Genomic DNA, 24,970 nt, shown 5'->3' on the forward strand with positions numbered 1-24,970 from the left:
CTTTCATTGAAACACAGACTGTCATAGTGGGACTGTCTGTCATTGCAGCACAGACTGTAATCGTGGGACTGGCTGTTATTGTAATACAGACTGTAACAGTAGGAACTGTCTGTCATTGCAGTGCAGACTGTAACAGAGGGACTGTATGTTATTGTAGCATGGCCTGTAACAGTGGAAAATGTCTATCATTGCAACTCAGACTGTAACAGTGGGACTGCCTGTCATTGCAGCACAGACTGTAACAGAGGGACTGTCTGTCATTGCAGCACAGACTGTAACAGTAGGAACTGTCTGTCATTGCAGCTCAGACTGTAATAGGTACTGTCTGTCATTGCAGCACAGACTGTAACAGTGGGACTGTCTGTCATTGCAGTGCAGACTGTAACAGTAGGAACCGTCTGTCATTGCAGCACAGACTGTAACAGTAGGAACCATCTGTCATTGCAGCACAGACTGTAACAGTGGAACTGTCTGTCATTGCAGCACAGACTGTAACAGTAGGAGCCGTCTGTCATTGCAGCACAGACTGTAACATTGAGACTGTCTGTCATTGCAGCACAGACTGTAACAGTAGGAGCCGTCTGTCATTGCAGCACAGACTGTAACATTGGGACTGTCTGTCATTGCAGCACAGACTGTAATCGTGGGACTGGCTGTTATTGTAGCATTGAATGTAACCGTGAGAACTGTCTGTGATTGTAGCATAGACTGTAACCGTCGGACTGGCTATTATTCTAGCACAGACTGTAACAGTGGGACCGGCTGTTTTTGCAGCACAGACTGTAACAGTGGGTCTGGCTGTCATTTCAGCACAGACTGCAACAGTGGGACTGTCTGTCATTGCAGCACAGACTGTAACAGTGGGACTGTCTGTCATTGCAGTGCAGACTGTAAGAGTGGGACTGTCTGTCTTTGCAGCACAGACTGTAACAGTGGGACTGTCTGTCATTGCAACACAAACTGTAACAGTGGGACTGTCTGCCATTGCAGCACAGACTGTAACAGTGGGACTGTCTGTCATTGCAACACAGACTAACAGTGGGAACTGTCTTTCATTGAAACACAGACTGTCATAGTGGGACTGTCTGTCATTGCAGCACAGACTGTAATCGTGGGACTGGCTGTTATTGTAATACAGACTGTAACAGTAGGAACTGTCTGTCATTGCAGTGCAGACTGTAACAGAGGGACTGTATGTTATTGTAGCATGGCCTGTAACAGTGGAAAATGTCTATCATTGCAACACAGACTGTAACAGTGGGACTGCCTGTCATTGCAGCACAGACTGTAACAGTGGGACTGTCTGTCATTGCAGCACAGACTGTAACAGTAGGAACTGTCTGTCATTGCAGCTCAGACTGTAATAGGTACTGTCTGTCATTGCAGCACAGACTGTAACAGTGGGACTGTCTGTCATTGCAGTGCAGACTGTAACAGTAGGAACCGTCTGTCATTGCAGCACAGACTGTAACAGTAGGAACCATCTGTCATTGCAGCACAGACTGTAACAGTGGAACTGTCTGTCATTGCAGCACAGACTGTAACAGTAGGAGCCGTCTGTCATTGCAGCACAGACTGTAACATTGAGACTGTCTGTCATTGCAGCACAGACTGTAACAGTAGGAGCCGTCTGTCAATGCAGCACAGACTGTAACATTGGGAATGTCTGTCATTGCAGCACAGACTGTAATTGTGGGACTGGCTGTTATTGTAGCATTGAATGTAACCGTGAGAACTGTCTGTGATTGTAGCATAGACTGTAACCGTCGGACTGGCTATTATTCTAGCACAGACTGTAACAGTGGGACCGGCTGTTTTTGTAGCATAGACTGTAACAGTGGGAACTGACTGTCATTGCAGTGCAGACTGTAACAGTGGGAATGTCTGTCATTGCAGCACGGACTGTAACAGTGGGACTGTCTGTCATTGCAACACAGACTGTAACAGTGGGAACTGTCTGTCATTGCAGCACAGACTGTAACAGTGGGACTGTCTGTCATTGCAGCACAGACTGTAACAGTGGCACTGTCTGTGATTGCAACACAAACTAACAGTGGGACTGTTTGTCATTGAAGCACAGACTGTAACAGTGGGACTGGCTGTCATTGCAGCACCGACTGTAATAGTGGGACTGTCTGTCATTGCAGCACAATCTGTAACAGAGGGACTGTATGTTATTGTAGCATGGCCTGTAACAGTAGGAGCCGTCTGTCATTGCAGCACAGACTGTAACATTGGGACTGTCTGTCATTGCAGCACAGACTGTAATCGTGGGACTGGCTGTTATTGTAATACAGACTGTAACAGTAGGAACTGTCTGTCATTGCAGTGCAGACTGTAACAGAGGGACTGTATGTTATTGTAGCATGGCCTGTAACAGTGGAAAATGTCTATCATTGCAACACAGACTGTAACAGTGGGACTGCCTGTCATTGCAGCACAGACTGTAACAGTGGGACTGTCTGTCATTGCAGCACAGACTGTAACAGTAGGAACTGTCTGTCATTGCAGCTCAGACTGTAATAGGTACTGTCTGTCATTGCAGCACAGACTGTAACAGTGGGACTGTCTGTCATTGCAGTGCAGACTGTAACAGTAGGAACCGTCTGTCATTGCAGCACAGACTGTAACAGTAGGAACCATCTGTCATTGCAGCACAGACTGTAACAGTGGAACTGTCTGTCATTGCAGCACAGACTGTAACAGTAGGAGCCGTCTGTCATTGCAGCACAGACTGTAACATTGAGACTGTCTGTCATTGCAGCACAGACTGTAACAGTAGGAGCCGTCTGTCATTGCAGCACAGACTGTAACATTGGGACTGTCTGTCATTGCAGCACAGACTGTAATCGTGGAACTGGCTGTTATTGTAGCATTGAATGTAACCGTGAGAACTGTCTGTGATTGTAGCATAGACTGTAACCGTCGGACTGGCTATTATTCTAGCACAGACTGTAACAGTGGGACCGGCTGTTTTTGTAGCATAGACTGTAACAGTGGGAACTGACTGTCATTGCAGTGCAGACTGTAACAGTGGGAATGTCTGTCATTGCAGCACGGACTGTAACAGTGGGACTGTCTGTCATTGCAACACAGACTGTAACAGTGGGAACTGTCTGTCATTGCAGCACAGACTGTAACAGTGGGACTGTCTGTCATTGCAGCACAGACTGTAACAGTGGCACTGTCTGTGATTGCAACACAAACTAACAGTGGGACTGTTTGTCATTGAAGCACAGACTGTAACAGTGGGACTGTCTGTCATTGCAACACAGACTGTAACAGTGGGAACTGTCTTTCATTGCACCCCAGAGTGTAACAGTGGGACTGGCTGTCATTGCAGCACAGACTGTAATAGTGGGACTGTCTGTCATTGCAGCACAATCTGTAACAGAGGGACTGTATGTTATTGTAGCATGGCCTGTAACAGTAGGAGCCGTCTGTCATTGCAGCACAGACTGTAACATTGGGACTGTCTGTCATTGCAGCACAGACTGTAATCGTGGGACTGGCTGTTATTGTAGCATTGACTGTAACAGTGAGAACTGTCTGTGATTGTAGCATAGACTGTAACCGTGGGACTGGCTATTATTCGAGCACAGACTGTAACAGTGGGACCGGCTGTTATTGTAGCATAGACTGTAACAGTGGGAACTGACTGTCATTGTAGCACAGACTGTAACAGTGGGACTAGCTGTTATTGCAGCACAGACTGTAATAGTAGGAACTGTCTGTCATTGAAACACAGACTGTAAGAGTGGGACTGTCTGTCATTGCAGCACAGACTGTAACAGTGGGACTGTCTGTCATTGCAACACAAACTGTAACAGTGGGACTGTCTGTCATTGCAGCACAGACTGTAACAGTGGGAACTGTCTGTCATTGCAGCACAGACTGTAATAGTAGGAACTGTCTTTCATTGAAACACTGTCATAGTGGGACTGTCTGTCATTGCAGCACAGACTGTAATCGTGGGACTGGCTGTTATTGTAATACAGACTGTAACAGTAGGAACTGTCTGTCATTGCAGTGCAGACTGTAACAGAGGGACTGTATGTTATTGTAGCATGGCCTGTAACAGTGGGAAATGTCTATCATTGCAACACAGACTGTAACAGTGGGACTGCCTGTCATTGCAGCACAGACTGTAACAGTGGGAACTGTCATTGCAGCAAAGACTGTAATAGTAGGAACTGTCTGTCATTGAAACACAGACTGTCATAGTGGGACTGTCTGTCATTGCAGCACAGACTGTAATCGTGGGACTGGCTGTTATTGTAATACAAACTGTAACAGTAGGAACTGTCTGTCATTGCAGTGCAGACTGTAACAGTGGGACTGTCTGTCATTGCAGCACAGACTGTAACAGTGGGACCAGCTAATATTGTAGCAGTGACTGTAACAGTGGGAACTATTGAGTGTCCTTGATAAGTATGTACCAGTCAGGCAGGGAGGAAAGGGTCGTGTGAGGGAGCCGTGGTTTAATAAGGAATTGGAATCCCTTGTTAAATGGAAGAGGCCGGCCTATGTAAAGATGAGGCGTGAAGGTTCAATTTGGGGAGATTGAGAGTTATAAGGTAGCCAGGAAGGATCTGAAGAGAGAGCTAAGAGCAGCAAGGAGGGGACATGAAAGGTCCTTAGTTGGTAGGATTAGGGAAAACCCTAAGGCTTTCTATAGGTATGTCAGGAATAAAAGAATGATTAGGGTAGGAATAGGTCCAGTCAAGGATAGTAGTGGGAAGTTGCGTGTGGAGGCTGGAGAGATTGGGGAGACACTGAATGAATACTTTTCGTCAGTATTCACTCAGGAACAGGACATTGTTGTCGATGTGAATACTGAGTCATAATTAAGTAGAATGAATGGCTTTGAGGTATGTAGGGAAGAGGTGTTGGAAATTCTGGAAAGGGTGAAAATAGATAAGTCCCCTGGGCCTGATGGCATTTATCCTAGGAGATTGCAGAGCCATTGGCCTTGATTTTTATGTCCTCGTTGTCTACAGGAGTAGTGCCAGAAGACTGGAGGCTAGCAAATGTGGTTCCCTTGTTCAAGAAGGGGAGTAGGGATAACCCTAGTAACTATAGGCTGGTGAGTCTCACTTCTGTTGTGGGCAAAGTCTTAGAGAGAATTGTAAGGGATAGGATTTATGAACATCTGGATAGGAATAATGTGATCAAGGATAGTCAGCATGGTTTTGTGAAGGGCAGGTCGTGCCTCACAAACCTTATTGAATTCTTTGAGAAGGTGACTAAGGAGGTGGATGAGGGGAAAGCATAGATGTGGTGTATTTGGATTTTAGTAAGGCGTTTGATAAGGTTCCCCATGGTAGGCTACTTCAAAAATACGGAGGTATGGCATTGAGGGTGAGTTGGAGGTTTGGATTAGGAATTGGCTGGCTGGAAGAAGACAGAGGGTAGAAGCTGATGGTAAAGGTTCATCTTGGAGTGCCGTCACTAGTGGTGTTCCGCAAGGATCTGTTTTGGGACCATTGCTGTTTGTCATTTTTATAAATGACCTGGAGGAGGGGCTAGAATGTTGGGTGAGAACGTTTGCGGATGATACGAAAGTCAAAGGAGTTGTTGACAGTGAGGAAGGATGTGGCAGGTTACAGCGGGATATAGATAAGCTGCAGAACTGGGCAGAAAGGTGGCAAATGGAGTTCAATGTAGCTAAGTGTGAGGTGATTCACTTTGGTAAGAGTAACAAAAAGATGGGGTACTGGGCTAATGGTCGGATACTTGGTAGTGTGGATGAGCAGAGGGATCTTGGTGTCCATGTACACAGATCTTTGAAATTGCCACCCAGGTAAATAGTGCGGTGAAGAAGGCATATGGCGTACTGGCTTTTATTGGTAGAGGACTTGAGTTCCGGAGTACTGAGATCATGTTGCAGTTTTATAAGACTCTGGTGCGGCCGCACCTGGAGTATTGTGTGCAGTTTTGGTCGCCATACTATAGGAAGGATGTGGAGGCACTGGAACGGGTGCAGAGGAGGTTTACAAGGATGTTGCCTGGTATGGTAGGAAGATCGTATGAGGAAAGGCTGAGGCACTTGGGGTTGTTTTCATTGGAGAAAAGAAGGTTTAGGGGTGACTTGATAGAGGTGTACAAGATGATTAGGGGTTTAGATAGGGTTGACAGTGAGAATCTTTTTCCACGTATGGAGTCAGCTATTACAAGGGGGCATAGCTTTTAATTAAGGGGTGGTAGGTATAGGACAGATGTTAGGGGTAGGTTCTTTACTCAGCGAGTCGTAAGTTCATGGAATGCACTGCCAGTAGCAGTGGTGGACTCTCCCTCTTTATGGGCATTTAAGCGGGCATTGGCTAGGAATATGGAGGATAGTGGGCTAGTGTAGGTTAGGTGGGCTCGGATTGGCGCAACATCGAGGGCCAAAGGGCCTGTACTGCGCTGTATTCTTCTATGTTATATGTTCTATGTTCTAACTCTCTGTCATTGCAGCGCAGACTGTAACACTGGGACTGTCTGTCATTGCAGCACAGCTTTAACAGTAGGAACTGTCTGTCATTGCAGCACAGACTGTAATAGTGGGGCTGCCTGTCATTGAAACATAGAATGTAACAGTGGGACTATCTGTCATTGCAGCACAGACTGTAACAGTGGGACTGTCTGTGATTGCAGCACAGACTGTAACAGTGGGACTGTCTGTCATTTCAGTGTAGACTGTGACATTGGGTATGGCTATCATTGCAGCACAGTCTGTAACAGTGGGACTGTCTGTCATTGCAGCACAGACTGTAACAGTGGGACTGTCTGTTATTGTAGCACAGACTGTAACCGTGGGAACTGCCTGTCATTGCAGCACAGACTGTAACAGTGGGACTGTCTGTCATTGTAGCACAGACTGTGACAGTAGGAACTATCTGTCATTGCAGCGCAGACTGTAACAGTGGGACAATCTGTCATTACAGCACAGACTGCAACAGTGGGACTGTCTGTCATTGCAGCACAGACTGTAACAGTGGGACTGTCTGTCATTGCAGCACAGACTGCAACAGTGGGACTGTCTGTCATTGTAGCACAGACTGTAACAGTGGGACTGTCTGTCATTGCAGCACAGACTGTAACAGTGGGAATGTCTGTAATTGCAGCACAGACTGTAACAGTGGGACTGTCTGTCATTGCAGCACAGACTGTAACAGTAGGGACCGTCTGTCATTGCAGCTCAGACTGTAATAGTGGTACTGTCTGTCATTGCAACACAGAATGTCACAGTGGGACGCTCTGTCATTGCAGCACAGACTGTAACAATGGGACTGTCTGTCATTGCAGCACAGACTGTAACAGTAGGAACTGTCTGTCATTGCAGCACAGACTGTAACAGTGGGAATCTCTGTCATTTCAGTGTAGACTGTGACATTGGGTATGGCTATCATTGCAGCACAGTCTGTAACAGTGGGACTGTCTGTCATTGCAGCACAGACTGTAACAGTGGGACTGTCTGTTATTGTAGCACAGACTGTAACCATGCGAACTGCCTGTTATTGCAGCACAGACTGTAACAGTGGGTCTGGCTGTCATTTCAGCACAGACTGCAACAGTGGGACTGTCTGTCATTGCAGCACAGACTGTAACAGTGGGACTGTCTGTTATTGTAGCACAGACTGTAACTGTGGGAACTGTCTGGCATTGCAGCACAGACTGTAACAGTGGGACTGTCTGTCATTGCAGCACAGACTGTAACAATGGGACTGTCTGTCATTGCAGCACCGACTGTAACAGTGGGACTGTCTGTCATTGCAGCACAGACTGTAACAGTGGGACTGGCTATCATTGCAACACAGTCTGTAATAGTGGGATTGGCTGTGTTTGTAGTACAGACTATAATAGAAGGAACGATCTGTCATTGCAGCGCAGACTGCACTCGTGGGACTGTCTGTCATTGCAGCACAGGCTGTAACAGTGGGACGCACTGTCATTGCAGTGCAGACTGTACCAGTGGGACTGTCTGTCATTGCAGCAAAGGCTGTAACAGTGGGCACTCTCTGTCATTGCAGCACAGACTGTAACAGTGGGACTGTCTGTCATTGCAGCACTGACTGTAACAGTAGGAACTGACTGTCATTGCCGCACAGACTGTAACAGTTGGAACTATCTGTCATTGCAGCACAGAGTGTAACAGTAGGTGCCATCTGTCTTGGAACACAGACTGTAACAGTTGGACCGGCTGTTATTGTAGCACAGACTGTAACAGTGAAACTGGCTGTTATTCGAGCACAGACTGTAACAGTGGGACCGGCTGTTATTGCAGCACCGACTGTAACATTGGGACTGTCTGTCATTGCAGCGCAGACAGTAACAATGGGACTGTCTGTCATTGCATCACCGACTGTAACAGTGGGACTGTCTGTCATTGCAGCACAGACTGTAACAGTGGGAACCGTCTGTCATTGCAGCACAGACTGTAATAGTGGGACTGTCTGTCATTGCAGCAGCGACTATAACAGTGGGACTGTCTGTCATTGCAGCACAGACTGTAACAATGGGACTGTCTGTCATTGCAGCACCGACTGTAACAGTGGGACTGTCTGTCATTGCAGCGCAGACTGTAACAGTAGGAACCGTCTGTCATTGCAGCACAGACTGTAATAGTGGGACTGTCTGTCATTGTAGCACAGACTGTAACCGTGGGAACCGTCTGTCATTGCAGCAAAGACTGTGACAGTGGTACTGTCTGTCATTGCAACACAGAATGTAACAGTAGGACGCTCTGTCATTGCATTGCAGACTGTAACAGTGGGACTGTCTGTAATTGCAGCACAGACTGTAACAGTGGGACTGTCTGTCATTGCAGCACAGACTGTAACAGTAGGAACCGTCTGCCATTGCATCACAGCCTGTAACAGTGGGACTGTCTGTCATTGCAGTGTAGACTGTAACATTGGGTCTGGCTATCATTGCAGCACCTGATGTAACACTGGGACTGTCTGTCATTGCAGCACAGACTGTAACAGTGGGACTGTCTGTAATTGTAGTATAGATTGTAACTTGAATTGGCTATAACTGTGGGATTGACTGTCACTGTAATTGTAACACTGGCTGCAGCTATGTGAGTGACTGTTAAAATTACCCTGACAGTAATTGTGAAACTGCCTGAAATTGTATCATACGCTATAACTGTGGGACTGACTCACTTTAACATAAACTATAACTGTAACACTGACTGTAACTTTATCACTGTGGGACTGGCTGCACACAGTACTCCAAATGTGGCCTAACCAAGGTCCTGTACAGCTGCAACATCACTTCACGACTCTTGAATTCAATCCCTCTGTTAATGAACGCTAATACACCATAGGCCTTCTTACAAGCTCTATCCACCTGAGTGGCAACTTTCAAAGATCTATGAACATAGACCCCAAGATCCCTCTGCTCCTCCACCTTACTAAGAACCCTTCCGTTAACCCTGTATTCCGCATTCTTATTTGTCCTTCCAAAATGGACAACCTCACACTTGACAGGGTTGAACTCCATCTGCCGCTCCTCAGCTCAGCTCTGCATCATATCTAAGTCTCTTTGCTGCAGACAACAGCCCTCCTCACTATCCACAACTCCACCAATCTTCGTATCATCTGCAAATTTACTGACCCACCCTTCGACTCCCTCTTCCAAGTCATTAATAAAAATTACAAACAGCAGAGGACCCAGAACTGACCCCTGCGGAACTCCACTTGTAACTGGGCTCCATAGTTGCAGCCAGTGTTCCAGTTATAGTGACAGTCACTCCCATAGTTACAGCCAGTTCAAATTACAATCTATACTACAATTACAGCCAGTTCCATAGTTATAGTCTGTGCAATAATGACAGCCCTGAGTCCCACAGTCACAGTCTGTGATATAGTTACAGCCAATCATAGAGTCATAGAGGTGTAAATATGGAAACAGACCCTTAGATCTAACTCGCCCATGCCAAGCAGTTATCCTCAATTCATCTAGTCCCAGTTGCCAGCATTTGGCCCATATCCCTCCACACCCTTCCAATTTGTCCCTACTCCCTACCTTTTATCTTAGCCTGCTGGGCACACTTTCCTCATTCCTGAAGAAGGGCTCATGCCCGAAACGTCGATTCTCCTGCTCCTTGGATGCTGCCTGACCTGCTGCGCTTTTCCAGCAACATACTTTCAGCTCTGATCTCCAGCATCTGCAGTCCTCACTTTCTCCTGTCACTGTGGGATTGTCTATCACTGTAACCCTGGCTCCAGTATAATACTGCTAGTAACTATAACATTGTCAGTAACTGTAATGCTGCTGGCAACATTGGATGACACTTGTGTGATTGTCACTGTAACACTGGCTGTCACTGTAACATCAGTGTTAGTTGTTGACCATGCACTGGATCAAGCTTGCACAGTTTCCAGAGTGTGTGTTGATCAGCAATATGTTGGCATTCTCTCCCAGGTCAGGAGGAGCCTGTGGTACCAAACATGTCTCGAGAGGAGAGTGATGTGCGACGGAGCGACTCAATCATCCCATGTTTCATCTGTATTGAGGTCAGTTTGATTAATAAAAAAGCCACCTTGAGCTCTGGGTCCATTTTAATCAATTAAAGAAGCCCTTGCACTTGAAGCGACTCTGGATCAGTCGGAATTATATTCACTACGGTTTAGAAGAATGAGGAGAGAGACTCAGAGAAACTGAACACATTTTAACAGGGATGTAGAACATAGAGCAGTTCAGCACAGGAACAGGCCCTTCGGCCCACGATGTTGTGCCAAACATGACACCAAATTAAACTCATCCCTTTTGCCTGCCCTTGGTCCATATTCCTGCATTCCCCGCTTATCTAAAGTTCCCTTAAACCCCCCAATCATATCTGCCTCCACTCCCACCCCTGACAGCACGTTCCAGAGTCCTACACTCTCTGTATAAAAAACTTGTTTCTCACATTTCCTTTGAATTCTCCCCTTCTCACCTTTAATGCCTGCCCCCTACTATTAGACATTTCAACTCTGGGAAAAAGATTCATTCAGTCAACCCTATCTATCCATCTTATAACTTTATTGACTTATATCAAGTCTCCCCTCAGCCTCCACCACTCCAGTGAAAATGACCCAGTTTTTCTAGCCTCTTGTTATAGTTCAGAAGGAGAGGCTAATCCTGACAGTTTGGCTTCACAAAAGTCCTTTAAAGTTGCAAATTGACATCCTGACTCTTTTACTCAATTTCTCAAGCAATAAAGGCAACATGCCATATAGTTTCTTTCCCACCCTATCTAGATTAGATTACTTACAGTGTGGAAACAGGCCGTTCAGTCCAACAAGTCGACACCGCCCCGCCGAAGTGCAACCCACCCATACCCCTACATTTACCCCAATTCACCTGACCTGCACATCTTTGGACTGTGGGAGGAAACCGGAGCACCCGGAGGAAACCCACGGGGACACGGGGAGAATGTGCAAACTCCACACAGTCAGTCGCCTGAGTTGGGAATTGAAGCCAGGTCTCTGGCGCTGTGAGGCAGCAGTGCGAACCACTGTGCCACCGTGCCACTCCATTTTCATGGAGCGATGGACTTGAACCCCAAAATTCCTCTGTACATCAATGCTTTCGGGGTCCTGTCATTAACTGTATACTTTTCCTTCACATTTGATCTCCCAAAGTGCAGTACCTCACACGTGCCTGGATTAATTTCCATCTGACATTTATCCGCCCATATCTGCAACTGATCAATATCCCGTTAATGCTTTGACAGCCTTCTACACTATCCATAATTCCACCGATCTCCACTGGACGAGACAGGGTAAAAACAGGAAGGATGATCCTGATTACCGGTGGGAGTTTTCACTCAGGAAGAGGAGATTATTGTCGAGGAAAAGTATGAGATATTAGACAAGAAAGAATTGAGGTTAGTAAGGAAGAGGTGTTACCAATTCTAGAAGGCAAGTCCCCTGGGCTGATGGGATTTATGCACAAATTCTCTGGGAAGCTAGAGAGGAGGTGTTGGAGCCTTTGGCTTTGATCTTTGAGTCGTCATTGTCTACAGGTTTGGTACCAGAGGACTGGAGGATTGCAAATGTTGTGCCCTTGTTCAAGAAAGGCAGTAGAGATGACCCAGGTAGATTAGATTAGATTAGATTAGATTAGATTACATTACAGTGTGGAAACAGGCCCTTCGGCCCAACAAGTCCACACCGACCCACTGAAGCGCAACCCACCCATACCCTTACATTTACCCCTTACCTAACACGACAGGCAATTTAGCATGGCCAATTCACCTGACCTGCACATCTTTGGACTGTGGGAGGAAACCGGAGCACCCGGAGGAAACCCACGCAGACACGGGGAGAACGTGCAAACTCCACACAGTCAGTCGCCTGAGGCGGGAATTGAACCCGGGTCTCTGGCGCTGTGAGGCAACAGTGCTAACCACTGTGCCACCATGCCGCCAGGTAATTGTAGACCAGTGAGTCTTACATCTGTAGCAGGAAAGGTTTTGAAAAGGATTATAAGAGATAAGATTTATGATCATCTAGCAAGCAACAATTTGATTGCAGATTGTCAACATGGTTTTGTCAAGAGCAGGTCATGTCTCACAAACCTCATTGAGTTTTTTGAGAAGGTGACCAAGCATGTGGATGAGGGGAGGGCAGTTGATGTCATGAACATGGACTTCAATAAAGCCTTTGATAAGGTTCCACATGGTAGGCTGTTGGAGAAAATGCAGAGGTATGGGATTGAGGGTGATTTAGCAGTTTGGATTGGAAACTGGCTTTCTGTAAGAAGGCAGCGAGTGGTGGTTGATGGAAAATATTCAGCCTGGAGTTCGGTTACTAGTGGTGTGCCACAAGGGATCTGTTTTGGGACCACTGCTGTTTGTCATTTTTATAAATAACTTAGACGGAGAATTAGGTGGATGGCTTAGTAAGTTGCAGATGACACTTTCGTCGGTGAAGTAGTGGACAGTTTGGAAGAATGTTACAGGTTGCAGGGGGACTTGGATAAACTGCAGAATTGGGCTGAGAGGTGGCAAATGGAGCTCAATGCAGATAACTGTGAGATGATGCACTTTGGGAAGAGGAAGGCAGAGTACTGGGTCAATTGAAAGATTCTTGGTAGTGTGACTGTGCAGAGGGATCTCAGAATCCATGTACATAGATCCCTGAACATTGCCGTCCAGATTGATAGTGAAGTTAAGAAAGCATACAGTGTGTTAGGTTTCATTGGTAGAGGGATTCAGTTCCGGAGCCATAATGTCATGCTGCGACTGTACAAAGCGCTAGTGCGGCTGCACTTGGAATATTGTGTACAGTTCTGGTCACCCCATTACAGGAAGGACGTGAAAGCATTGGAAAAAGTACAGAGTAGATTTACCAGGATGTTGGCTGGTCTAGGGGAAGGTCTTATGAGGAAAGGCTGAGAGACTTGGGTCTGTTCTCATTGGAAAGAAGAAGGCTAAGAGGGGATTTGATAGAGACATGCAAGATGATCAGAGGATTAGATAGGGTAGACAGTGAAAGTCTTTTTCCTAGGATGATGATGTTATCTTGTACAAGGGGGCATAGCTACAAATTAAGGGGTGATAGATTTAAGACAGATGTTAAGGCAGGTTCGTTACTCAGAGAGTGGTAAGTGTGTGGAGTGCCCTGCCTGCCAATGTAGTTATCTCAGCCACATGAGGGAAAACTAAACAATCCTTGGATAAGCATATGGATGATGATGGGATAGTGTAGGGTGATGGGCTTAGATTAGTTCACAGTTGGCGCAACATCAAGGGCCGAAGGGCCTATTCTGTGCTGTATTGTTCTATGTTCTGTGAGTCTAGACGCGGGGGACATTGTCTAAGGTTACGGGGTAGGAATGAGCTGAGGAGAAATGTCTTGCCCCAGAGAGTGGGGAATCTGTGGAAGTCACTGTCATAGAGCATGGTCATGTCAGAAATATTGAATGTTTTCAAGAAGAAGTTGAATATAGTTCTTAGGGCTATGGGTATCAAAGGGTATGGGGGAGAAAGCAGGAACAGGGGACTGAGTTATGTGATCTGCTACAATCAGATTGAATGATAGAGCAGGCTTGAAGGGCCAAATGGTCTAATGTGCTGTTATGTCTCACAAATTTGATTGAGTTTTTTGAAGAAGTAACAAAGATGATTGATGAGGGAGAACGATATCGACTTCAGTAAGGCGTCTGGACAAGATTCCCCATGGGAGACTGGTTAGCAAGGTTAGATCTCACAGAATACAGAGAGAACTCACCATTTGATACTGGCTCGAAGGTAGAAGACAGAGGGTGGTGGTGGAGGGTTGTTTTTCAGACTGGAGTCCTGTGACCAGTGGAGTGCCACAAAGATCGGTTGCTGGGACCACTACTTTTTGTCATTTATATAAACGATTTGGATGTGAATATAGGAGTTATAGTTAGTAAGTTTGGGGATAACACCAAAATTGGAGGTGTAGTGGACAGCGAAGACGGTTACCTCAGAGACAATAAGATCTTGATCAGATGGACCAATTGGCTGAGGAGTGGCAGATGGAGTTTAATTTAGATAAATGCAATGTGCTGCATTTCGGAAAAGCAAATCATAGCAGGACTTATACACTTAATCTAAAAGGTTCTAGGGAGTGTTGCTGAACAAAGAGACCTTGGAGTACAGATTCATAGTTCCTTGAAAGTAGAGTTGCAGGTAGATAGGATAGTGAAGGAAGTGCTTTCTTTTACTGGTCAGAGTATTGAGTACAGGAGTTGGGAGGTCATGTACAGGACATTGGTGAGGCCACTTTTGGATCAGTGAGTGCAATCCTATAAAAGGAAGTTGTGAAACTTGAAAGGGTTCAGAAAAGATTTACAAGGATTTTGCCAGGGTTGGAGGATCTGAGCTACAGGGAGAGGCTGAACAGGCTGGGGCTGTTTTTCCTGGAGCGTCGGAGGCTGAGTGGTGACCTTACAGAGATTTACAAAATTATGAGGGGCATGGATAGGATAAATAGGCAAAGTCTTTTCCCTGGGGTGGGGGAGTCCCAAACTAGAGGGCATAGGTTTAGGGTGAGAGGGGAAAGATATAAAAGGGACCTCAGGGAAATGTTTTCATGCAGAGGGTGGTTAGTGTATGGAATGGGCTGCCAGAGGAAGTGGTGGAGGCTGGTACAATTGCAACATTTAAGAGGCATCTGGATGGGTATATGAATAGGAAGGGTTTGGAGGGATATGGGCCGGCTGCTGGCAAATGGGACTAGATTGGGTTGGGATATCTGGTCGGCATGGACGAGTTGGACGGAAAGGTCTGTTTCTGTGCTGTACATCTCTCTGACTCTATGACTCTATGATCCTCCCTTTCTGCCAATAAAATCTTTCCTGAGGTAAGGAAATTGGAACTGTACAAATGTGATTGATTTCTATGAGATTTCCCCCCACAATCTTTTAAACTCCAGTGCTTATAATCCTAATTGATCCAGTCTCTCTTCAAATGTCAGTCCTTTCCTCCCAGGAATGAGTCTGGGAAACCTTTAGATTAGATTTAGATTACATTACAGTGTGGAAACAGGCCCTTCGGCCCAACAAGTCCACACCGACCCGCCGAAGCGAAACCCACCCATACCCCTACATTTACCCCTTACCTAACACTACGGGCAATTTAGCATGGCCAATTCACCTGACCCTGCACATCTTTGGACTGTGGGAGGAAACCGGAGCACCCGGAGGAAACCCACGCAGACACGGGGAGAACGTGCAAACTCCACACAGTCAGTCGCCTGAGGCGGGAATTGAACCCGGATCTCAGGCGCTGTGAGGCAGCAGTGCTAACCACTGTGCCACCGTGCCGCCCACGGTGGCACGGTGTATTCCCACCATTGCCAGAACATCTCTCTTCAGATAAAGAGATCAAAACTGCACATACAGTACTCCAGGCTGAGGTCTCACCCTGTGAAAGTGCAGAAAGACATCCCACTCCTGTACTTGAATGCTCTCGCAATGAAAGCCAACATCCCATTTGCATTCTTGACTGCCTGCTGCTCCTGCAATGCTGACTTTCAATGACTGGACACTTGTATCATGCTGCACTTTCTACACTCTCCAATAACTTTCAGACTATTCTTTTTGCAGTTGATGATTATGGTCGGGACAGTGTTGCTTACCTACTACCTGGAATTCACAGATACCTTCTCGGTCCATCGTCAAGGCTTCTTCTGTTTTGACAACAGCTTCACGAAACCATATCCAGGGCCAGAGGAAACCAGCCTGCTACCCCCAGTCCTGCTCCAATCCCTGGCCTCTGCTATCCCCATGACAACAGTAAGGATGACTTTCATCAGTTACAGCTTCTGGCATCCTCCTCTCTACTGACCTAGCCAAGCACCACCTGGTCCTGGGAGGGAGATGGAGGTTCACACTTCCTGGTCTTTGATCATGGACGAAATGACTGACCCTGGTTCTCAGAGGGAGGGAGTCACATCTGCTGCTTCTAAGAGGAAGGGAGTCACAAATCTTATTCCTCAGAGAAGGGAGTCACTGATCCCAGTCCTGGAGAAAGGGAGTCACATATTCTGCTTCTCAGAGGAAGGAATTCTGGACCTTGGAGGGAAGGGGGGTCACAGATGTTGAACATCAGAGGGAGGGAGTCACTATCATGTTCCTGGAGGGAGTGTTTCACTAATCCTGGTCCTTGCAGAGAGGGGCTTACACATCCTGGTCCTAAACCATAGCAGGAATCACTATCCTAGTCCTCAGAGTGAGGGAGTCACTGTCTTTGTCCTCAGAGGGAGAGAGTCATAATCCGAGTCCTCAGAGGGAGGAAGACATCCATCCTAGTCCTCGGAGGGAAGGAGTCACTAATCTTCTTGGAGGGAAGGAGTTACATATTCTGTTTCTCGGCGGGCGGAAGTCACAGTTTCTATCCCTCAGAGGGTAGGACTCACCAATCCTGGCCCTCAGAGGAGGCAGTCACTAATCCTGTTGTCAGGAGGGTGTCGCATATTCTGCTTCTTGTATGGAGAGTGATTACAGTTCGTGATCCTTGAGGAGGGAGGGAGTTCCTCCCTGAGACTGATATTAATCTCATTTTCGAGTCTGGTGTGTGTCCCTGTGTGTGAGTTTGTGTGTGTGAGTGTTGGTGTGTGTCTGGGTGTGTGGGTGTGTTTATCTAACTGTGTGTATATATGGGAGATGTGTCAGTGCAGACCTCAGTGATATTGGCCCGCACGCCAATTGATCAGATTTTACCATGATGGATTCTGTCTCAAAACATTGCCCAGAGTTCAGAAAGTGCTGAAAGAGAGCTCAACAGATGGGCAAATGCTTCAAAAGTTGCTTTGCTGATTTGGAAGTAAATATCAGTGTCCTTTGTTTTTCTTCCTTCCCAGATTGTTTTCGGTGAGTTAGCGGCATTTGTCTTTCGGGCAGATTTAGTCCGTGAGGAGAGAACGATTGTGACTGCAGACTGCTGTTCCCTCAATCCGCTACTTCGCAGAGTCATCAGATTTTTGGGTCTGTCCGATTTCTTCATTCTCACCTATTAGCAGTTCGGGAGAAACGCAGGAACAGACATGGGCATCTTTTGGTTTTTCATCTGCCCTTTCTCAGCACATGAGTGATGGTGCTGAAGTCACGCACCTATTCACACTCTGGGCAACTTCATTCTGAACAGGCCCAGACTCTCACAGGCCTGAGATTGGGAGTGGCATTGGGGCTGGAACTGGCATGAGGAGTGGGATTGGGGCTAGGCCTGGGAGTGGGGCTGGTGCTGGGATTGGGACTGGGACTGGGACTGGGACTGGAACCAGGACCGGGACTGGGACCAGGACTGGGACTAGGACTGAGCCTGGGAATGGGACTGGGAGTAGAACTGAGGCTGGGATTGGGACTGGGACTGGGACTGAGGCTGGGACTGGGACTGGGACCGGGAGTGGGACCGGGACTGTGACTATGACTGAGGCTGGGATTGGGAGAGGGACTGGGACTGGGACTGGGACTGGGACTGGGACCGGGACTGGGACCGGGACTGGGACTGGGACTAGGACTGAGGCTGGGATTGGGACTGGGACTGGTATTGGGAGAGGGGCTGGGACTGGGATTGGAACTGGGTCTGGAATTGGGAGTGGGGCTAGAATTGGGGTTGGGACTGGGATTAGGACTGGGACTGATGTTGGGACTGGGATTGAGAATGGGGCTCGGACTGGGTTTGGGACTGGGACTGGGTCTGGGATTGGGATTGGGATTGTGACTGGGGCTGGGGCTGGGACTAGGCCTGGGACTGGGATTGTGAGTGGGGCTGGGAATGGGACTGGGATTGAAAATGGGGCTGGGACTGGGACTGGGGCTGGGACTGGGATTGGGAGTGGGGCTGGGACTGGGATTGGGAGTGGAACTGGGACTGGGATTGAAAATGGGACTGGGCTGGCACTGGGACTGGGTTTGGGACTGGTTCTGGGATTGGGGCTGGGACTGGGACAGAGCTGGTAGCTGGGATTGGATCAGGGGTTGTGGCTGAGCCTGTCGCTGGGGTAGGGGGTGGGGCTGGGACTGTGGATGGTAACCGGTGACAGTGGAGCTTCACAGGGGTCAATGTGGGATCTACACCTATTCATGTTATACCTTAATGAACTGGACAAAGGAACTGAGGACTTATTGTTGCTGAATTTGCAGATGACAGGTGGAGGGACAGGTCATGTTGAGGAAAGGGGAGGCTGCAGAAGGACTTGAACAGCCTAGGAGAGTGGGCAGAGAAGTAGTGAATGAAACACAATGTGGGAAAGTGTGAAGTTATGTGTTTTGGTTGGAAGAAAAAAACGCATAGATTATTTTCTCAATGGGGAAAGACTTTTAAAGCATAATAGGACTTGGGAGTCCTAGTTCAGGATTTTCTTGAGGTTAACATGCAGGTTCAGATAGCAGTTAGGAAGGCAAATGCAATGCTAACATTCCTTTCAAGACAGTTAGAAAGCAAGTGCAGCGATATCAGCCGTGGTGAGTGGCAGAGCAGACTCTACACTCTGAGGCTGCAGGAGACTCTGGTCTGACTGCATTTGGAATATTGTGAGCAGTTTTGGGTCCCGTGTCGAATGAAGAGTATGCTGGCATTGGAGGGAGTCCAGAAGGTTAGGGGCTGGAATCCCGTCTAGGAGTGAGCATAGGAATGCGTCTGAGCCTGGGGTGGACTTGACAGTCAGGGTCTAGTACTGGGACTCAGGCTAGGACTAGGGATGACACTGGGGATGGGGACTGGGCATGGAGATGGTACCAGGACTTGGACTAGGACTGGGATTGGAGATGGGACAGGGTCTGGGTCTGGCACAGGGAACAGAGATGGTCAGGGTCTGATACTGGGACAACGACTGGTGCTGGAGTTGTGATTGACATTGGGATTGGGAATGGAATTGGGTCTGCAATGGGACTGACACTAGGACTGAGACTGGGCCTGGAGCTGGGACTGGATTGGGTTGGGCACTGGACACTGGATTTAGGATTGGGGCTGGGTTTTAGCTGGGACTGACACTGGATTGGGATTGGGTTCAGATGGCGTCCTAGTCTAGGGCAGGGGCTGAGACTGGGTCAGGGGCAGAGAATGGAGATGGGCCGAAGCTGGGTCAGGGGCAGGGAACAGAGACAGGCTGGGTCCAGAGCAGGAGTGGAGACAGGGACTGAGCCTGAGTTGAGCATGGGACACAGACTCACTAACACAGATGCAATCACAGTATCCCAAATGCACACACAATCCCACACATACACACCACATTCATAGAACATAGAAGAATACAGCGCAGTACAGGCCCTTCAGCCCTCGATGTTGCGCCGATCCAAGCCCACCTAACCTACACTAGCCCACTATCCTCCATATGCATATCCAATGCCCGCTTAAATGCCCATAATGAGGGAGAGTCCACCACTGCTACTGACAGGGCATTCCACGAACTCACGACTCGCTGAGTAAAGAACCTACCCGTAACATCTGTCCTATACCTACACCCCTTAATTTAAAGCTATGCCCCCTTGTAATAGCTGACTCCATACGTGGAAAAAGATTCTCACTGTCGACCCTATCTAAACCCCTAATCATCTTGTACACCTCTATCAAGTCACCCCTAAACCTTCTTTTCTCCAATGAAAACAACCCCAAGTGCCTCAGCCTTTCCTCATACGATCTTCCTACCATACCAGGCAACATCTTGGTAAACCTCCTCTGCACCCGTTCCAGTGCCTCCACATCCTTCCTATAGTATGGCGACCAAAACTGCACACAATACTCCAGATGCGGCCGCAGCAGAGTCTTATACAACTGCAACATGACCTCAGTACTCCGGAACTCAATTCCTCTACCAATAAAAGCCAGTAGGCCATATGCCTTCTTCACCGCACTATTTACCTGGTGGCAACTTTCAAAGATCTGTGTACATGGACACCAAGATCCCTCTGCTCATCCACACTACCAAGTATCCGACCATTAGCCCAGTACCCCATCTTTTTGTTACTCTTACCAAAGTGAATCACCTCACACTTAGCTACATTGAATTCCATTTGCCACCTTTCTGCCCAGTTCTGCAGCTTATCTATATCCCGCTGTAACCTGCCACGTCCTTCCTCACTGTCTACAACTCCTCCGACTTTCGTATCATCTGCAAACTTGCTCACCCAACCTTCTAACCCCTCCTCCAGGTCATTTATAAAAATGACAAACAGCAATGGTCCCAAAACAGATCCTTGCGGAACACCGCTAGTGACGGCACTCCAAGATGAACCTTTGCCATCAACTACCGTGGGCGGCACGGTGGCACAGTGGTTAGCACTGCTGCCTCACAGCGCCTGAGACCCGGGTTCAATTCCCGCCTCAGGCGACTGACTGTGTGGAGTTTGCACGTTCTCCCCGTGTCTGCGTGGGTTTCCTCCGGGTGCTCCGGTTTCCTCCCACAGTCCAAAGATGTGCAGGGTCAGGTGAATTGGCCATGCTAAATTGCCCGTAGTGTTAGGTAAGGGGTAAATGTAGGGGTATGGGTGGGTTTCGCTTCGGCGGGTCGGTGTGGACTTGTTGGGCCGAAGGGCCTGTTTCCACACTGTAATGTAATCTAATGTAATGTAATCTAATCTACTACCCTCTGTCTTCTTCCAGCCAGCCAACTCCTAATCCAAACCTCCAACTCACCCTCAATGCCATACCTCCGTATTTTTTGCAGTAGCCTACCATGGGGAACCTTATCAAATGCCTTACTAAAATCCATATATACCACATCTACTGCTTTCCCCTCATCCACCTCCTTAGTCACCTTCTCAGAGAATTCAATAAGGTTTGTGAGGCACGACCTGCCCTTCACAAAACCATGCTGACTATCCTTGATCACATTATTCCTATCCAGATGTTCATAAATCCTATCCCTTACAATTCTCTCTAAGACTTTGCCCACAATAGAAGTGAGACTCACCGGCCTATAGTTACTATGGTTATCCCTACTCCCCTTCTTGAACAAGGGAACCACATTTGCTAGCCTCCAGTCTTCTGGCACTACTCCTGTAGACAACGAGGATATTCGCCCCCGCCCACACTCTCACACATTCTTCCACCACCACACACCTACTCACATGATCCCACGCTATCCCACACACATTCACACTATCTCATGCGCATACTCGCAGACTCCCACATTATTCTACCCATACTCACTCACTCATATGATTCCCACACTCACACTTACTCACACTATCCCAGGTACACACTAACTCACACTACCCCAAACACCATCCCAGACACACCATACCACACCATTTCACTCACAGAGACAACAGAGACACACACACTATATTTCTCTTGTATACACATACTCTGACTGGGCTGGGTCTCAGACTGTGCCTGGAGCTGGGGCTAGAACTGGATTGAGGTAGGGTAAATGCTGGATCAGGGGCTGGTGTTGGGGCACAGGCAGGGATAGAATCTCAGAATTGAGATGGGATTTGGACTAGAACTGAGTCTAGGATTAGAATTCGGTCTGGCAATGGGAAGAGGTCTGGGGTAGGGAATGGAGGCTAGATTAGATTAGATTACTTACAGTGTGGAAACAGGCCCTTCGGCCCAACAAGTCCACACTGACCCGCCGAAGCGCAACCCACCCAAACCCCTACATTTACCCCTTATTACCTAACACTAAGGGCAATTTAGCATGGCCAATTCACCTAACCTGCACATCTTTGGACTGTGGGAGGAAACCGGAGCACCCGGAGGAAACCCACGCAGACACGGGGAGAACGTGCAAACTCCACACAGTCAGTCGCCTGAGTCGGGAATTGAACCCGGGTCTCTGGCGCTGTGAAGCAGCAGTGCTAACCACTGTGCCACCGTGCCGCCCACTAATTCAATGGCTGGAGCTGGGATTGAAGCTGGGATCAGGACCGGTACTGGGATTGGGCTGGGGGCAAAGGGATGTGACTATGGTTCAGTCTGGGACAGGTGCAAGAGCTGGGGCTGGGACTGGGTTTGGGACTCAGCCTAAGCTGGCGATGGAGCTGGGACTGGGGTTGAAAATGGAACTGGGACAGGGACTCTGTCTGTGATTGAGGATAGGTGTAGGGCTGGGATTGAGGCTGGGATTGGGTTGAGGATGGGGCTTAGGATAGAGTTGAAGTTGGAACACAGATTCACTTACATGCATGATCTCCTACTATTGCACTCACACACTCATTCACTGTCCCACACACACTTATTCAGTCAACATGCACTCACTCTAACCTCCCCCAACACACACATATGCACACTTGTACTCAAACTTGCACTCACACAATTCCACACACACTCATTTGCACTCTCCCACGCACATTCATGCACTTTCACAATCCCACATACTCACACATAATCCCATACACACACACTCACTCACATTGTTCCACAGGCAGGCTCACTCACACTACCCCACACACACTCAATGGTACTATCCTATACGTACACGTAATCTCACTATCTCACACAAACACATGCGCACACACACATGCACACATACACACACGCACACATACACACACATGCATACACACACACAATCCCTCACACACACTCAATCTCACTAACCCACGTGGACACTCACTGACACATCCCACATACACACTCACTCACACTACTCCACACACACTCACTCACACACTCATTCATTCCATCTCGCATGCGCTGACATTGGAATACTATCCCCCATCATGCACACACACATACTTACATGTTCACATATTCACTCACGCTATCCCACACTGATACACACACAATCACTCACACTATCCTACACACACTCTTTCACACTATCCTACACATACTCACACTATCTCACACTCACTCACTCACACTCCCTTATGCACACACAGGCAGACTTTCTCCCCTACACAAACTCATGCACTTACACTCACACACTCAGTCACACGGTCACTCCCACTTTCTTCTGTCAGAAGGGAGTGAATCTGTAGAATTCTTTACCACTGACCTCAATTACTCTATATTCAAGGCTGACATAGACTTTTAATCATGAAGGGAATCTAGGTATTATGGCTTAAAAGCAGGAAAATGGAGTTGAGGATGATCAGATCAGCCACGATCTCATTGAACTGACCCAATGGACTATCTCTACTGTCAGGTCGTACAGCATTTCAGGCCTGTTCCTGGTCGAGTTATCTGAAAAAGGACTGACCTAGTGGAAGACTTTCAAATGAGGGAATGTTGCCCCATGGTAGCTCAGTGATTAGCACTGCTGCCTCATAGTGCCAGGGACCCATTTTGATTCCACCCTCAGACGACTGTCTGTTACATGCACAGGGTTCTTCCTGTATTCAACCGAGCGGCAGCTAGGATCGATGCATCTGCAAAACGACCCCACACTCAGGAAAGTTTCATTGGGAGGACATTGAGAGTAGAAACCTGAGTAGGCGTTTCAAACCATCCAGCCTGTCTGTCCATTCCATGTGACCATAGCTGAGCTGCCTCATCTCTTTTGCGCTAATCCTCAACTCCACAATATTTCAAAAATCTATTCCCCTTCTTGAAATACTTCCATCGATCTAGTCGCCACACCTCTGTGATAGGGAATTCCAGACATTTACTAGCCTCTGGGAGAAGAAATCTCTTTGTATCTCAGTTTTAAGTAAGTGCTCCCCTTATCATGGAATTGCTACAGTGTGGAAGCAGACCATTCAGCCCATCGAGTCTAAACGAACTTCCAAACAGCATCCTACCTGGACCCTACGCTATCCCTGTCACTCTGCATTTCCCATGGTCAATCCACCTAGCCTGCACATCCATGGATATTATGGGCAATTTAACATGGCCAACCCATCTAACCTGCACATCTTTGGACAGTAAGAGGAAACCAGAGCATCTGGATGAAACTCGTTGTTCAACCGGAGTTGGATATAGTTCTTGGGGCGAAAGGAATCAAGGGGGTAGTTGGAGGGAAGTGGAATGGGAGCAGAGCACTGGATTGGATGATGAGATCAAAAGGGCATGGCAGGTGTAAAGCAATGAATGGCCTCCACCTAGCTTGCTGTCTCTTTAACCGTGACGTTTGGGTTGGGGTCGGGGGAGCACGGAAAAGCGAATGGTGAAATGGGGAGCCAGCACTGAAGCACAGAGGCTGGGAAGTGAGCTGTCTCACGCTGTGCTTTGTTCTCCTCACAGGTGTCTATACATTTGGCTTGTGTGCCACAGACATCTTCGTGAACGCTGGGCAAGTAGTGACGGGCAGCCCTGCACCGCACTTCATGACAGTGTGCCAGCCGAACTATACTGCCCTGGGCTGCCAGCTCTCCACTCAATTCGTCAACTCAGAGAATGCCTGCACGGGGAGCCCGGGTGTCGTGTCTAGTGCCAGACGTGCCTTCCCTTGCAAGGACTCTGCCCTCACAATGTATGCAGCGGTGTACACTGTGGTAAGACCCTTTGGCAGCACCAGTCACTGAAATATTCTCTGGTCCCTTTCTCTTTTCTCTTTCCGAGTCTGCCTTGGCACCATCTAAATATTTCTTTCACGTTCTGATTGTTTCCATCTCTAACCAGTTGCTGTGT

General features: G+C 47.8%; 1 protein-coding gene across 3 annotated transcripts in view; it reads left to right on the forward strand.

Moving 5' to 3' along the window:
- Positions 1–24,970, forward strand: part of LOC122563349 (phospholipid phosphatase-related protein type 5) — a 68,254-nt gene that overhangs the window by 24,339 nt on the left and 18,945 nt on the right. For 2 of the 3 annotated variants that reach the window (XM_087973789.1, XM_043717101.2), the window contains exons 2-5: positions 10,417–10,508; positions 16,057–16,245; positions 17,313–17,436; positions 24,584–24,834. In XM_087973789.1, coding sequence (XP_087829915.1) covers positions 10,443–10,508; positions 16,057–16,245; positions 17,313–17,436; positions 24,584–24,834 — 630 coding nt within the window. In that variant the 5' untranslated portion in view covers positions 10,417–10,442. The remainder of the gene's footprint in view (positions 1–10,416; positions 10,509–16,056; positions 16,246–17,312; positions 17,437–24,583; positions 24,835–24,970) is intronic. The other variant, XM_087973790.1, reaches the window with a different exon arrangement.

Source organism: Chiloscyllium plagiosum, unplaced genomic scaffold (assembly GCF_037043375.1).
Source record: "Chiloscyllium plagiosum isolate Xiang-an unplaced genomic scaffold, Cpla_swu_hap1 HiC_scaffold_26, whole genome shotgun sequence".
NCBI lineage: Eukaryota > Metazoa > Chordata > Chondrichthyes > Orectolobiformes > Hemiscylliidae > Chiloscyllium > Chiloscyllium plagiosum.